The 14,638-nt window shown below is 54.8% G+C and overlaps 1 protein-coding gene across 1 annotated transcript; it reads right to left on the bottom strand.

Moving 5' to 3' along the window:
• Nucleotides 1-1,784: 1,784 nt before the first annotated feature.
• Nucleotides 1,785-11,917, bottom strand: HAP1 (huntingtin associated protein 1). Its single transcript, XM_047846019.1, has 10 exons — nt 11,905-11,917; nt 10,133-10,363; nt 9,464-9,531; nt 8,224-8,369; nt 7,916-8,021; nt 5,921-5,995; nt 5,475-5,609; nt 5,252-5,340; nt 4,948-4,989; nt 1,785-4,196 (listed from the first exon to the last, which is right to left on the bottom strand). The coding sequence occupies exons 1-10, from the start codon at nt 11,915-11,917 to the stop codon at nt 3,731-3,733; spliced, it is 1,371 nt and encodes a 456-aa protein (XP_047701975.1). The 3' UTR covers nt 1,785-3,730.
• Nucleotides 11,918-14,638: the final 2,721 nt, after the last annotated feature.

The following is a 14,638-nucleotide window of genomic DNA, read 5'->3' as shown; positions in this document are numbered from 1 at the left end:
GGGCTCTGTGCTGACACCATGGAGCCTGCTTGGGATTCTCTGTCTCCCTCTCTCTCTGCCCTTTCCCTGCTCATGCTCTCTCAAAAATAAGTAAATAAACAGAAGAAAAAAAAAAAAAGAATTTTGAACTCCTATGTTCTCTTCCAGGGATTTAGTGTTAAGGACTTGGGCTTTTTTTTGTACCATAATGAGTTTTATGTATAATTAGACCCTATCTTCTTCCGCATAATGTCTTAGTGTCTTTTTGCCTCCCGGTATTCTTTATCAAGAGTGGGGAAGGTGAGGTCTACTTTGTTTAAACCTGGAAAACCTTGGGGTTCCCGGGTGGCTCAGTCAGTTGAGCATCCAACTGTGGCTCAGGTCATGATCTCAACAGTTTGTGAATTCAAACCCCACATTGGGGGACGCCTGGGTGGCTCAGTCGGTTAAGCATCCGACTTCAGCTCAGGTCATGATCTCACGGTCCGTGAGTTCGAGCCCCGCGTCGGGCTCTGTGCTGACTGCTCAGAGCCTGGAGCCTGTTTCAGATTCTGTGTCTCCCTCTCTCTCTGACCCTCCCCCGTTCATGCTCTGTCTCTCTCTGTCTCAAAAATAAAAACTTTAAAAAAAATTTTAAAAATATAGCGTAGCCATTTAAAAATACACATTCCAGGGGCACCTGGGTGGCTCAGTCGGTTAAGCATCTGACTCTTGATTTTGGCCCAGGTCATGATCTCAACATTGTTGAGTTCGAGCCCCATGTTGGGCTCTGCGCTAACATTATGGAACCTGCTTGAGATTCTCTCTCTCTCTTGCTTGTGCCCCTCTCCTGCTCATGCTATCTCTCAAAATAAATAAATAAACTCTTAAAAATATATATCCACTCCAGCATGTGCTGTCCATATTCCACTGAAAGCATTGGTATTTTGTACCAGGGGGCTTTCCTCTCCCACGTACAAGGCACAGAACACAACATGTTAATGCCCCCAAGACTGCCAGACACAAATGTCAGCTGGGCGAGGCATGCCCAGCCTCCTCCCCTTTTGGGTGGGGTCCATCTCGGTGGGTCCCAAACTTTAGGATGCATGTGCCTTCCCCGGGGTCCTTGTTACCACGGAGATTCTGACTCTTTGGGTCTGGGGTGGGACCTGAGAATCTGCATTTCTGACAAACTCCCAGGAGATGTGGGTGACGCTGGTCCACAGACCACACCTGAGTAGCAAAAGGCTACACTTCTTCCCAGAGTTCCCTGTAGGGTTAGCCTCGGTGCCTAGCACTCCCTTTCATTAGCTTTCCTTCCATTCTCAACTCCCCACTGTCCCCAAGAGTGATTCCTGGATCATCTTCCAAACAAACTACTTGTTTTCAAATGCTGTTCCAGGTCTGATTCCAGGTCTCAGGGACATTTACCTAAGACAGTGGGTGATTCTCGCCCGTGCCTTTCCCCTCACAGGCAGGGCACTGGGCCAGAGTCCCTGGAGCAGAAAAACAGGGAAAGGAGACTGTCTGAGCATGAGCTCCAGAGGCCTGAGGGCCTGGGTTCACATCCCAGTTCTGCAACTAGCTGTTAGACCCGCCTGGGCCTGTTTCATCCTCTAATAACCATTTACCAGATCACCCACCACCCCCCAGGGGTTGTTGATATGACTAAGTAATGCATTTAACAAAAGTCCATGGCACATGGTTCAGTATTGGAGCCCATCCTCTTTCTACAACTTTGCCCCAGCAAAGCTGCATGCAGGGGCACACACACATGCACACATGCTCCCAGAGAAAGACGCCGGAGTCCAGGCCAGGTAGTGCATGGGTCCTTTATTTCCTGCACCAGCAGGTGCACAGGCTGACAAGCAACGGGAGAGTGAGCAACACAGCAGGAACAGAGCCAGACTGAAGTGGGCAGGAGGTGGGGGAGCCCCAGACTCCAGCTGTTTAGGAGTAAAGAGTGGGAGAGGGCAGAACATCTAGAATGAAGAAAGGAGAGGCACAGAGGACTGAGGGGAGGACCGGGGGGAAGGAGCAATGGGCAGGGAGCCTGGACACATGGGCCACAGGCAGGGAGATGGGGGTGGGGCGGGAGGAGGCCCCCAGTGGGCGGAGGGACCCCTCACCCACACACAGAGATACTCTTGGTTACCAACAGTAGTTAGGGACTGAGAAGAAAGGACCAAGAATGGAGGAAGAAGGCCAGGTCCCTAAAAGTCAGCAAGGACTCAGGGGCCACCTTTAACTTGAGGGTCAAGGGCCTGTCGTTAGAAAGGTAGTCAGAACACCTTCCTACACCAGTGTCTGAGCCCCACCCCCAGCTCAAAGCCAGGTCTGGCAGCAGACAGACCTCCCCTCAGGCACCCCCATCCCCTGGGCTGCCATGTGACCCCAGGCCCAGCAACCAGAACTAGCTTTTGTACCAGCTGCAAAGGGTGGAGGCTTGGGTCCTCAAGCCCCAGCCCAGGTTCATGGGGACAGAAGGCAGGCCGGTAACAGACAGGGGGGTCCTGTTTGGGAGGATGGGAAGGAGGGTCTGGGGTAGGTGGGACTTGGCCAAGCAGCTGAAGGAGGGGCCTCAGGCTGTCTGTGGGGCCTCTGAAGGCTGCTGGGAACCAGCAAAGCCTGGAAGAGAAGGGAGGGGTAAACTGAGGGCTTGGACAGCAGGCAGGGGCTGAGGCCTTGTCGCTGTATCAGAAAGACAGCCGCGATTGATAGTTTTACAGGATGCCCACTGGCTGGCCAAAGAGGTCACCGTTCAGTTTCCAAACTGCACAACCTTACACGGTGACCCTGATGAGGCTGCCCAGCAGTGACCAAGCGGCCACTGGAGTGGGGGCAGCCCACACATGCCGGTGAGGCTACAAATTTCACGGCTGATGAGCAGGCCAGGCAGGCACCAGGACAGGGTCAGAGGGGAGGGACAGGCCAGGAAAAGTCATTCTGGCATAGGAGTGAGGAGAACAGGCTCAGACCCACTCCAGCTAAGTGATCTTAAGTTCTTAAATGATCTTAAGTTCTTACTTAAGTTCTCCAAACCTCAGTTTTCTCACCTAACAAAGGGCTGGTAACAGCTACCTTCAGGGGTGCGAGGACTAAAGGAAACAATGCCAGTCACTAAATCACCTCTGTTGTCTCTGTGAGCTCCTTGAAGGCAGGGCTCACACTCAGCAGGTGCAACTCCCCAAACTTTGGGGCTTCCAGCTGGGGAGAGGAGACCCCGACCCACCCCCCGGCACCCTGAAGGAGACCCAGCCCATCTTCAGACTCACCCAGGGGGCTGGTCCAGCTGCGACCCTTGCTGGCAGAGGCCTTTGTCCCAATGACCTGGGTGGCCCCAGAACACCCCTCTTCCTCCCAGGCCCTGGGAGGAAGGTTGGCCCAGTCCTCCTCCAGCCTCTGAAAGGGCTGGGTCAGCACCCCGGGCTGCTGCTCTGATCCACTCCCTGTACCTGTTGCTGTCACTACTGCAGGGCTGGGGAGCCTCGGGGATCAGGTGGCAGAGTGGGAGACAGGGAGAAGGGGGCAGCAGAGACGGGAAGCAGAGGCACAGTAGGGGGCTGCAGTCCTGGTCATGACCTTCAGCCCAGACCCCCAGGCGAAAAAGGGGTAGAGATCTGGAATCCTAAGCAAATTCCACATAAATGAGCCCTGGGGCCATAGTTCCCACTGAAGGAACCTGGAGGTGCCTATGCAAATGATATGCAAATTCCATGCAAATCATCACACTGGGTGAGGCCAAGCTGGGGTAAGTGAGCATTTGGGGGGCTCACCTACCCTCACCTTTCATTGATGATCTGTAGCTGGTCTGGCTGGCCGGAGGGAGGCCCCTGTGGGAGCACTCACCTTTCTGGAGCATCTTCAGCCTCAACTGCCGACTATAACGCGCATCCAGCCAGTTAGCCAGTTGCTGGAGGACGCGCTTCATGTTTAGGCGAGAGGGGCCCAAGCCGCTAGCCTCCAGCGCTGAGGTCACTACGTTCCCCTGCGTTGCCTCATCCAGCTCTGGCTCCACCTCCTCCCAGGCCTCGGCCTCCTCAGACACCAGCTCTGCCTCTTCTGTTGCCCCCTCCTCAGCTGACGCCACCTCTGCTGTGGCCCCCGGTTCCTCCTCAGGCACCAATTCCTCCACAAGCACAAAATCTTCCACCACAAAATCCTCTGCTGTCAGTAACCCCTTCTCAGCCTCTAAGCCCCGGTCCTGCTCTCGCACCTCACTGCGGCACAGCCTGTATCTGGGCAGGGAGACAGGAAAGTCTTTCTGTGCCCCTGAAGGCCAACCCCAGGCAGAGCCCCCAGCGCCCCCCTTCCACCTGCCCCTAGGACATCTCCAGCCACCAGGGTTGAGGAGCTCTCCTGCTCTCTGCCCCAGTCTACACATAGATCCAATGGCTATTTCTCAGTTCTGTCCCAACTAGGGGAAAAGGGAGCTGGGTACCCGCCTCGAGGCTTCAAACACCCAGCCCAGGCACCAGGTAGGAAGGAGGGTCACCAAACCCTGCACAAACCCTGCTTTCTCCTAGTACCCCCCACCCTGCTGCACAGAACAGACCAGCAAGGATAATAATATTCCTTCTGCTCCCCTCCATGATTTAACCTTTACAGCCCATCCCACAGCTAGTTGCCATAGGAACAAATCCGTTTTAGTAAGGCTCAGACAGTTCAAGCCATTGGCCAAGGACACATAGCCAATAAAAGGACCAAGTTGGGACGCGGTCCCAAATGTTTCCAGCTCCCAGGCCAGTGCTCCTTCACTCTCAGCCTCTGTCAAGGTGAAGGAAAGGCTTCGGTCCCCACCTGGAACAGCCTAAATCAGATGACCACCTATGGGGCAAGATTTGAAGGAAAAGGGAGCAGCCCCTTCCAGAACAACTCAACCCAGCCAGCCCAGAGCATAGGGCCTTCTCTAGGGCGGCAGGATTGCAGGTGGTTGTCTGACTGCTGAAAAGTGAGGGTGGTTGATGGGAGAGCCCCTAGCCAGCTTACCCCAGGTGTGACATCTCCTCCTTCTCAGTCTTCCCATGATTCCTTCAACAGAGAAAAGGGCTTTCACTGTCCCAAGGCAACATTAGCTGAAACCGCAAAGTCCCTGTGGGCCCCAACATGTGAAAAAGTCCTGGGGAGAAATGACGGGCCCAGACATGGGGACGGAGAAAAGGGTGGGCGGGGGAGGGGCTGGGGCAGCGAACGAGGGGCGCCAGGAGTGAAGGAAGATCAGAAGCAAACCCCCTCCCCTCTCTGGGAAAGTGAGTGTGGGTCAGGCAAGGGCCTGGGGGTCCCAGCAGCGCACCTTTCCATAAAAAACACAGGGTCCGAGATAATCCTTATAGACCTTCTGAGCTCCTCACCCAGGGCCTCCTGAAAACTAGGAAGGGCCTCCTGTGGTGGAGAAGGGGTATTACCAGGGGATCCCCACAGAACTCCAGCCCCTACTCCCAGGCACAGAAAGGAAATCAGCCAGCGGGGCTGAGGCACAAGCACACAGGCAAAAGCGGGCAGCCGGGGGTCCTCACCAGAGGTACGGCGTGTGTGTAGCGGGGGACAGGGTCAGTGGACCCCGGCGCTTGCTGGCAGAGGGTCTTCACCTCCTCCTGAGCCTGGGTCAGCATGCCCCCACGCTCCGTGTACTTCTCCTGTAGGTCCTGCAGCTGGAAAGCCACTTGCAGGTTCTGTTGGGACCCAGGCCCACCCAGCCCGCCCTTTCCCCAGGGGGCTAAGAGGCGAGAGGCCCAGACTCTGACACAGGGTGCCCCCAGGTAGGTCCCTGGACTCTACTCCACTCAGACACCACCTGCTAGGCCCCATGCCAGACGCTGAGGGTGTGCAAAGGGACAGACCCAGTCCCGGCTCAAGGAGCTTGTCCTCCCAGGAAAGTCAGGCAGCCGACCAAGGGCCCCGAGCTCCCCGCTCTGGGTCACGGTCTCTCAAGAGCAGGGGCAGGAGCCGAGGGCAGTTTCACCTCATGCTGGAGCCGCATCTGGATTACTCTCTCCGAAGCCAGCTGCTGCTGCAACTTCTCAGTCTCAGCCCCATGCTGGAAGGACCCAAGACTGGTAAGCACCCCTCCCCCCAGGCCTCCTCACCACTTCCGACAGGTCTTCCCAGGCACATGGGTGAGGCTTTGGCAGCCCTTTAAGTAAGAAGTCACGTAGAGTGAGGCCACGTAAGGCAGGAGAGTCATGCGGCCTGGTTCCTGGAACACGTTGTGACCCTCTCTGGGACTTGGTCCCCTCCCTGGGACAAGGAGGGGGCAGAATGAGGGCTCTCTGAGATCCCCTCCAACTCGGACTCTGACGCAGAGAGGGGTCTGGGGCCTGGCCGAGCCAAAAGCCCCATGAGGTGAGGACAGGGAGGAGGCGGCTTGAGTGTGGCGGGGCCATGACAAGAGGGAGCCCTGGGCACACCCGGACGCACCGACTGGCAGCGTTGCTGCAGCTTCAGGACCTGGGCCCGCAGCTGGGTGACCTCCCTCTGCTACTGGTCTTGGGCCTCCCTCCTGAGTGCCAGCACCTCTGACAGCTCAGCCATCTGCTGGCTGGCCTCGGCTGGCGACAAGCGGGGACAGAAGGTCGGCTCCGGTCCCCTTGGCCTTCGGGGACCAGTCTGGCCCTCCCACTGCCTCTGCCCACCCCGCCCCTCAGCTCCTGTGCAGGGGGGTGGGGGGGGGGTCCGTCTTTGCAGGATTCGCCTTCCTCACTTGGTCTCCTTTCCGTAAATGTTAGCTAACTGACACGGAGCAAGGCCCTGGGTGACCAGTCTGCCAGGCCTGGTCCCAGCACACACGGGGCTCAAGTTTAGTGGGGAAAGTGATGGGCGAGGAAATCCTGCCAGTGCGTAGTCTGGGCTCCGATGGAGCGAATACAATGGGCGCGCTGGGGGTCTCAGCTGCGACACCCTGTCCTGCCTTATGAGGTCTGCCTCTGCGGGGCAAGCGGGGCTCCACCAGGCACAGAACGGCAAACAAGGCCCAGACAGGGGGTGGAGAGGCCTGGAGGCAATCACAAGACACTGGGAGGGCTCTGACGCTGGGGCTGGGGTGGGGGTTGAGGTTACCCTTTGGCCAATGGGAAACTTGGGGTTTTAGGCAGAGGATGACGTGGTCAGATTTGGTTTTAGGAAACTTATTTGGGCTGTGTGCAGAATGACCCGGAAGGGCAGCAATCCAGGCAGGGAGACCGGTTAAGACGGGGGGCCTAGGCTAGGGTCAGGGAGGTGAGGAGGAGAAAAGACACTTGAGTCTCTCTGAGGAGGTGGAAGCAACAGAACTTAGGGACCAGTTCCCATGCCAGGGACCTGGGGACCCGTGGGCCAACGGGGGAGCTGAGGAACCCAGGGGGAAGGAAGGTCAGGCCTGGGGGGAGGGGAACAGCATGAGTTCAGCCATCTTGTGTCTGCAGCTCACAGCCAGACCTGAGCTCCCCAGGGACCAACGCTATGCCTCCCTCTTCTTCATAAACACACAGTAGCAGCACAGCCCCTGGCCTGGCCCCGGTGCCTCAGCGCCTGGTCTCTGGCAGCTCCCGGCTCCTTCCCTTCCTTGCTTCCAGGCCCTTTCTTCCTGTGCCCCAAATAACAAAAGGCCACAGGCTTAGAGGGACCCTGGGGCTTCTGTACAGCATTTTACAGGGTGCAGAAAGCACTTCCTCAGCTGTGCCTCTGGAAGGGTCCACAGGGCTGAGAGTACTCCTCCCCATGCTAACGACGGAGGTTCAGCAGGTCAAGGAACACCGTCCAAGCTCACACCGCTAAGAAATGCCAGAGTGGGGACTCGAACTCAGGTCTCCAAACTCCGAGTTCTGAGTTCTTCCCCCCACCCCAAGTTACAACTTCACGTACAAAACTGCTCCACACAATCAAGGGGGTAGAGCTGAGAGGCCTGGAGGGAGGGCGAGAGGCAGGGGCAGAGGAGTTAACACCCCCTGGCCGCGGATGTGCCCTCTGCCCACCTGCTCACCTCCTCCCTCAGCTGCTCGTTCTCCTCCTCCAGCAGCCTCAGCTGTTCCTGCAGGGCTTCCAGCTGCGGCCAGTCGTGCAGGACCTCCGTCTGCCGCAGACAAGTCCTAGGGGTGAGAGCCACAGAAGCCAAGGGGTGGGGGACCCAGGTCCCAGCCCACCCAGGGGCTGCCCACCCGGGCTCAGTGTGGCGGTCTCCATTAGTCCCAGCAACCCTGCCGGCAGGTGCACCGTCAGTGTTCCTGTTTGCACACAGGGAAACTGAGGCACAGAGAAGGGGCTGCCCAGGTGAAAAGGCAGGACACTCACGGCTCAGGGGCTCCATAGGAATGATAGTGCGGCTGCTCTTCCTCCTCCGGCTCCTCCTCGTCTTCTTCCTCCTCTTCCTCCTCAGAATCTGAGTAGAGCTGAAGGAGGTCATCTCTCAAGCTCACCTGGTATCTGAGGTGTAAAATCTGGCAGTGGGGGAGAGGGGCCCCGTCGGAACGCAGGCAGGGGCAAGCACAGGTCCAGGCACGGGGCGGGGTGGGGGTGCTGTAGGTAGGTCTGAGATGGCACACTCCCTCCCCTCCTCCCTGCCCGGTTACGTCCTCCCTGGCTGAGCCCAGCATGGCTTCCAGTTTGCTGTGCTCCCCCATCAGAACACTGTTCTGTCTCACCAGGGACTGGCCAATGCGAGCCGCAGTATTTAGGTCCCACTCTCTCTGCAGAGGGACCCCCATCCACAGGGAATACTTTCCTGTTTTCTGGGCTCTCCCAGACAGGTGGGAGAAGCAAGGGAGTACACAGGGGTCAAAGGGAAGCTAGGCCACTAGGGGAAACCTTCCCCACACCCTAGTTTTCCAGGGTACTAGAAAAAAGTCTGCCATCGACACACTGTGGGGCCTGACTCAGCTTCCCCTTATGGAGAAGAGCACATCAGACCAGATGGCTCTGCAAGCAATTCCGGCCTGGATATCCGGCATATACCTGCCTTCCATAAGAGGGACCCCTGGCTCGGCTCCCAGAGAAATAATCAAGCAGGAAAAAGACAAGACTCCTACCCCTCCAGGGGAGAATGAAAACAGAGGCCTGGCTAAGGCTCAGGCTGGGCTGGACAGGGAAAGCAGTACACAGCTTCTCTAGCAAATTTAACATCACTTTGACATCTTCTGGGGTGATCCCGGCTGGCGGGGGTTGGTCAGGGCACAGCGCTGCAAAAGCAGGAGTGGAGGCCAAGGTAGGAAAAGGGAGGACATATGCTACCCCACATCCCACTGTTTCCTGTCCGATCCTCAGTTCTCCCTCAACAACAAGAGTCAGCGACAAGAGAGCTCCCTTCCTGACCCCACTATTCTCTCCAGACACCCCCAGTACCCAGCACTCCTTTCCCCTGCTCCCAGGGCCAAATGGGCTCTTTTGTGCCCTGGAGGCGTCTGGGTGAGGTCAAGGGATCACAGTCCTCCAAGCTCAGGTGGAAATGAGTTCTCAGGACGCCCAGGTCCCTGGTACCAGGGGAATGCAGGAGGCTAGCGACAGTACAGCCCCAGACTGACTCATCACCTCTTACCCGGAGGGCGCTCTCGGCCGACTGGAGCCTCATGGGTCGTGAAACAGATGCAGTCACCCACCCTGCACCTGTTGCGTGTGGAGAGGCGGGAGAGACTTTTCCAGCACGCAGTAGGGGCTCCTGAGCCTCTAGACCTAATCAGAGATCTCCCGCGACCCAGGAGAGGGTACTAGGGGAAGAAACCTGAGGCCCCGCCCACCCCGAGGCTGGGAAAAGCCGGGCTTCGACACCCGCAGCCAAAAGGTTGACAAAACCTTCCCACCCACCTCCCCAGCTTGGTGCGGCGGGCGAGCACACGCTCAGAGCGAGCCTGGCAGCGCCCTCCCGCAGCCCCCCGCCCCTCTCCTGGAATTGCGGTTGACTGAGTGGGGCGGGGCAGGGGGAACTGTGAGAGTGCGCAGATCTGGGGAGCAACAGACGCGCAGAGCCGGGCGGACGAGTGCGCGGGTGCGCCGACCTGACGCTCCGACAGCAATCAGGGGACGACAGAAGGTTGGAGAAGAAGGGCAAGAGGCGTCCGAACAGGCACCGCAGTGACAACGCAAGTGGGTGGAAGGGTGAGACTGAGCGCCAGAGGGGGCGGGGCGCCTGGAACCGCCGCCCCCCCCCCCCTTCTGCCTGGAAATACCCAGGTCCCACCCGCTCTGGGGTCCCGGGGACCCGGTTTACCTTCCTCCAGCTCCCGAATAAAGGCGTGCTCGGGGCCCGACACCCCAGGCCGCCGTCCGATGTAGGCAGCCGGCGTCTTCCAGATGCCCGCCGCCTTCTCAGTCCCCAGGCCAGTGGCCCGGGGACCAAAGGGCCCTCGGAATATGAAGCGAGTCCACTGCGCGTCCGAGTTGCCGGGCCCAAACTGGGCATTCCGCTGGGCGGCTGCGAATGCGGACGCGCGCGGTGTTCCTGTCGGGGATCCAGCCTTGGAGGTCGGGCGAGCTCCGGCGGGGGCGGGTACCGAGACGGATGGGGATCTGGATCCCGTTCGCGGTCCTTCCGTCAGTGCCTGCGCAGGGGCGGGTGCAGGCTGCGCTGAGGGCTCTGGAGAGGAATGGGTTGTGGGTGGGGGTGCGGGGATGACTCCCGCTGGAGCCCGGGTTCTGAAGCGGTGCCCCACGAGGCCCTGCCCGGGCTCTTTCCGGCGCAACTTGAGTCCGCAGTCTGCTGCGGCAGCCCCGCCTTTATAACCTGCGCCTGGAGTGCGCGCCCGCCGGCCCGTACCACGCGCGGGAGGGGGCAGCCAGGGAGCAACCAGTGGTGCCCGGGACTGGGAGTTGCGCGCGAGGGGACGGAGGTGGCAGAGCAGAGCGCAAAAAATCAGAACAAGGAGAGAGTCGAATGGCGGTTCCGGCCGGTTCCATGGGCTTGGTTCTGAGTGCAGGGTTTCTACTCTCCTCTCCACCTCCGGAGAATGGTTCTGCCCAAAGTCGCGGCTTCCCTGGACTTCGGGTACCGGGACTCCGAGGTCCCTACCTGGGGGGCACAGCCTCCCTCCATTCCCGCGGGGGGTTGCCGGCTGCCCTCCCTGGATGTGATCTGGGAGTTAGCGCAGGGTAGTGCTTTCCCCGGTGGCTGGGAGATGCATCCCAACCCTAGGACTGTTTCAACGCGCTGACCAGTCCGGCGCGTCACACGCTGGTCCTCGCGCTCACGCTCCCGGGGCTCCAGCCGTTTGACAGCCCTTCTTCTTTCTTAATTCGTCCTACTACCTTTCCTCGTGCTTTACCTCTAGCCCTCATTCGCTTCGCCCACCTCCTTCCACCCTGGCAAACACCTGTTCTTGCTGCAGACCCCGCTTAGAGGGCTCCCCCTGAAGACTCCTCCAACCTCGTCCCCTGTGGCCCCAGAGCGTCCCTCATCCGGCGGCCGGCAGTGCTCAAGAGTGTGTCTATTTCCAATCCAGACCTGCGCCCCTTCAGCGCAGGGAACGGGTCCCTCAGAGTGCACCACGGGAGGCGGGCCGAAGAGTCGTGGGGCCATTTCTGTGCCTTTAGACTGGAAGAACCTGCAGGCCCAAAAGAGATGGTTATGGCACTAATTCTTCTTCTTCTTCTTCTTCTTCTTCTTCTTCTTCTTCTTCTTCTTTTAATGTTTACTGATTTTCAGAGACAGCGCAGGGGAGGGACAGAGCGTGAGAGCATGCCCACCCACGAAGGAGGGGCAGAGAAAGAGAGAGGGAGGGATAGAAAGAATTCCAAGTAGGCTCTACGCTGTCAGCACAGAGCTCAACGCAGGGCTCTGTATCGTGAACAGTGAGATCATGACCTCAGAATCAAGACTTAGATGCTTAACCGACTGAACCACCCAGGCGCTGTCTTATCTTCTCACTGTGGTCCTCACGTAGTGGAAGGGTGGAGGGAGCTCTCTGGGGCTTCTTTTATAAGGCCACCAGTTCCCACGCCTGAGGGTTCCCCCCTCAAGACCTAATCACCTCAGAAAGGCCCCACCTCCTAACACCATGGCGCTGGGGGTTAGGATTTCAACATGAATTGCAGGGGGACACCAACACGTAGACCATAACAACCCTATCACTCTTTAAAAACAAAACAACAGCAGTAACAAAAACCCACCAGCTTTTGGGGTGCCTGGGTGGCTCAGTCGGTTGAGCGCCCGACTTCAGCTCAGGTCATGATCTCGCAGTTTGCTAATTCGAGCCCTGTGTCAGTCTCTGTGCTGACAGCTCAGAGCCTGGAGCCTGCTTGGGATTCTGTGTCTCCCTCTCTCTTTGCCCCTCCCCTGTTCATGCTCTGTCTCTTTCTCTCTCAAAAATAAACAAACATTAAAAATAATAATAATATTTTATTTAATCCGGTGTCTCCAATACTGATACATGAATTCAGCAAAGTCGCAGGGTACAAAATCAATGTGCAGAAATTGGTTGCATTTTTATATACCAATAGTGAAGCAACAGAAAGACAAATAAAGAAACTGATCCCATTCACAATTGCACCAAGAATCATAAAATACCTAGGAATAAAGCTAACCGAGGAGGTAAAAGATCTGTATGCTGAAAACTAGAGAAAGCTTATGAAGGAAATTGAAGAAGACGCAAGGAAATGGAAAAGCATTCCATGCTCATGGATTGGAAAATAAATGTTGTTAAAATGTCAATACTACCCAAAGCAACCTACACATTCAATGCAATACCAATCAAAATTGCACCGGCAGTCTTCGCAAAGCTAGAACAAACAGTCCTAAAATTTGTATGGAACCACAAAAGACCCCGAAGAGCCAAAGTAATACTGAAGAAGAAAACCAAAGCAGGAGGCATCGCAATCCCAGACTTTAGCCTCTACTACAAAACTGTAATCATCAAGATGGTATGGTATTGGCACAAAAACATACACATGGACTGATGGAACAGAATAGAGAACCCAGAATTGGGCCCACAAATGTATGGCCAACTAATTTTTGACAAAGCAGGAGAGTATCCAATGGAAAAAAGACAGTATCTTTAGCAAATGCTGCTGGGAGAACTGGACACCAACATGCAGAAGAATGAAACTAGACCAGTTCTTACACCATACACAAAAATAAACTCAAAATGGATGAAAGACCTAAATGTGAGACAGGAAACCATCAAAACCCTAGAGGAGAAAACAGGCAACAACCTCTTTGACCTCAGCCGCAGCAATTTCTTACTTGACACATCTCCAAAGGCAAGGGAATTAAAAGCAGAAATGAACTATTGAGACCTCATCAAGATAAAAAGCTTCTCCACCGCAAAGGAAACAATCAACAAAACTAAAAGGCAACCGACGGAATGGGAGAAGATATTTGCAAATGACGTATCAGATAAAGTGTTAGTATCTATAAAGAACTCACCAAATTCCACACCCTAAAAACAAATAATCCAGTGAAGAAATGGGCAGAGACATGAATAGACACTTTTCCAAAGAAGACATCCAGGTGGCCAGCAGACACATGAAACACTGCTCAATGTTACTCCTTATCAGGGAAATACAAAGCAAAGCCACACTGAGATACCACCTCACACCGGTCAGAGTGGCTAAAGTGAACAAATCAGGAAACTATAGATGCTGGTGAGGATGTGGAGAAACCGGAACTCTCTTGCACTGTTGGTGGGAATGCAAACCAGTGCAGCCGCTCTGGAAAACAGTGTGGAGGTTCCTCAAAAAATTAAAAACAGAAATACCCTATGACCCAGAAATAGCACTGCTAGGAATTTACCCAAGGGATACAGGAGTGCTGATGCATTGGGGCACATGTACCCCAATGTTTCTAGCAGCACTTTCAACAATACCCAAATTATGGAAAGAGACTAAATGTCCATCAACTGATGAATGGATAAAGAAGATGTGGTTTATACATACAATGGAATACTACTTGGCAATGAGAAAGAATGAAATCATGCCATTTGCAGCAACGTGGATGGAACTGGAGGTATTATGCTAAGTGAAATAAGTCAGAGAAAGACAGTTATCATATATTTTCACTCATATGTGGATCTTGAGAAACTTAACAGAAGACCATGGGGAAGGGGGAAAAATAGTTACAAACAGAGAGGGAGGGAAGCAAACCATAAGAAACTTAAATACAGAGAACAAACTGAAGGTAGATGGGGGAGAGGGGAAAGTGGGTGATGGACATTGAGGAGGGCACTTGTTGGGATGAGCACTGGGCGTCGTATGTAAGCCAATTTGACAATAAATTATATTTTTAAAAAATAAAATAATAATAATAAATAAAAATAAATAAAATAATATAATAATTTTATTTAACCCAATATCTCCAAAATATTATCATTTCAACATGTAATCAACATAAAAAATTATTAATGAGATTATATTTTCCATTTTTTATAATGAATCGAGTGCATTTTATTCTTACGGCCCATCTCAGTTGAGACTCAAATTCATTATTCTCTTTATTTTTCTAAATATAATTTGTCTTTTTTCCACTATATACCTTTAAATTTCTTTCTCTTCATCACTGGATGTCATCAATTTGATCATGATGTGTCTTAGTAGGATTTTTCTTTTATCCTTCTTGGGGCTGATCGAGCTTCTTAGATTTGAGGGTGTATAGCTTTGATCAAAATTTGGAAATTTTTCAACTCTTATTTCTTTTTTTTTAATATTTATTTTTATTTTCGGTTGGGGGGAGCACAAGTGGGGGCAGGGAAGAGAGAGAGGGATAGAGGATCTGAAGCTGGTTCTG

Source organism: Prionailurus viverrinus, unplaced genomic scaffold (assembly GCF_022837055.1).
Source record: "Prionailurus viverrinus isolate Anna unplaced genomic scaffold, UM_Priviv_1.0 scaffold_35, whole genome shotgun sequence".
Taxonomy (NCBI): domain Eukaryota; kingdom Metazoa; phylum Chordata; class Mammalia; order Carnivora; family Felidae; genus Prionailurus; species Prionailurus viverrinus.
This window is presented reverse-complemented; position numbering and strand designations above follow the sequence as displayed.

Bases quoted from the DNA above. Each gene is read 5' to 3' on its own strand.
- HAP1 (XM_047846019.1), bottom strand. The intron at 8,022-8,223 runs GTGAGTGTCCTG...TCTCACCCCTAG, and splicing joins TCCTATGGAGCCCCTGAGCC to GACTTGTCTGCGGCAGACGG. The intron at 5,341-5,474 runs GTGAGGACCCCC...TCTCCACCACAG, and splicing joins ACACACACGCCGTACCTCTG to GAGGCCCTTCCTAGTTTTCA.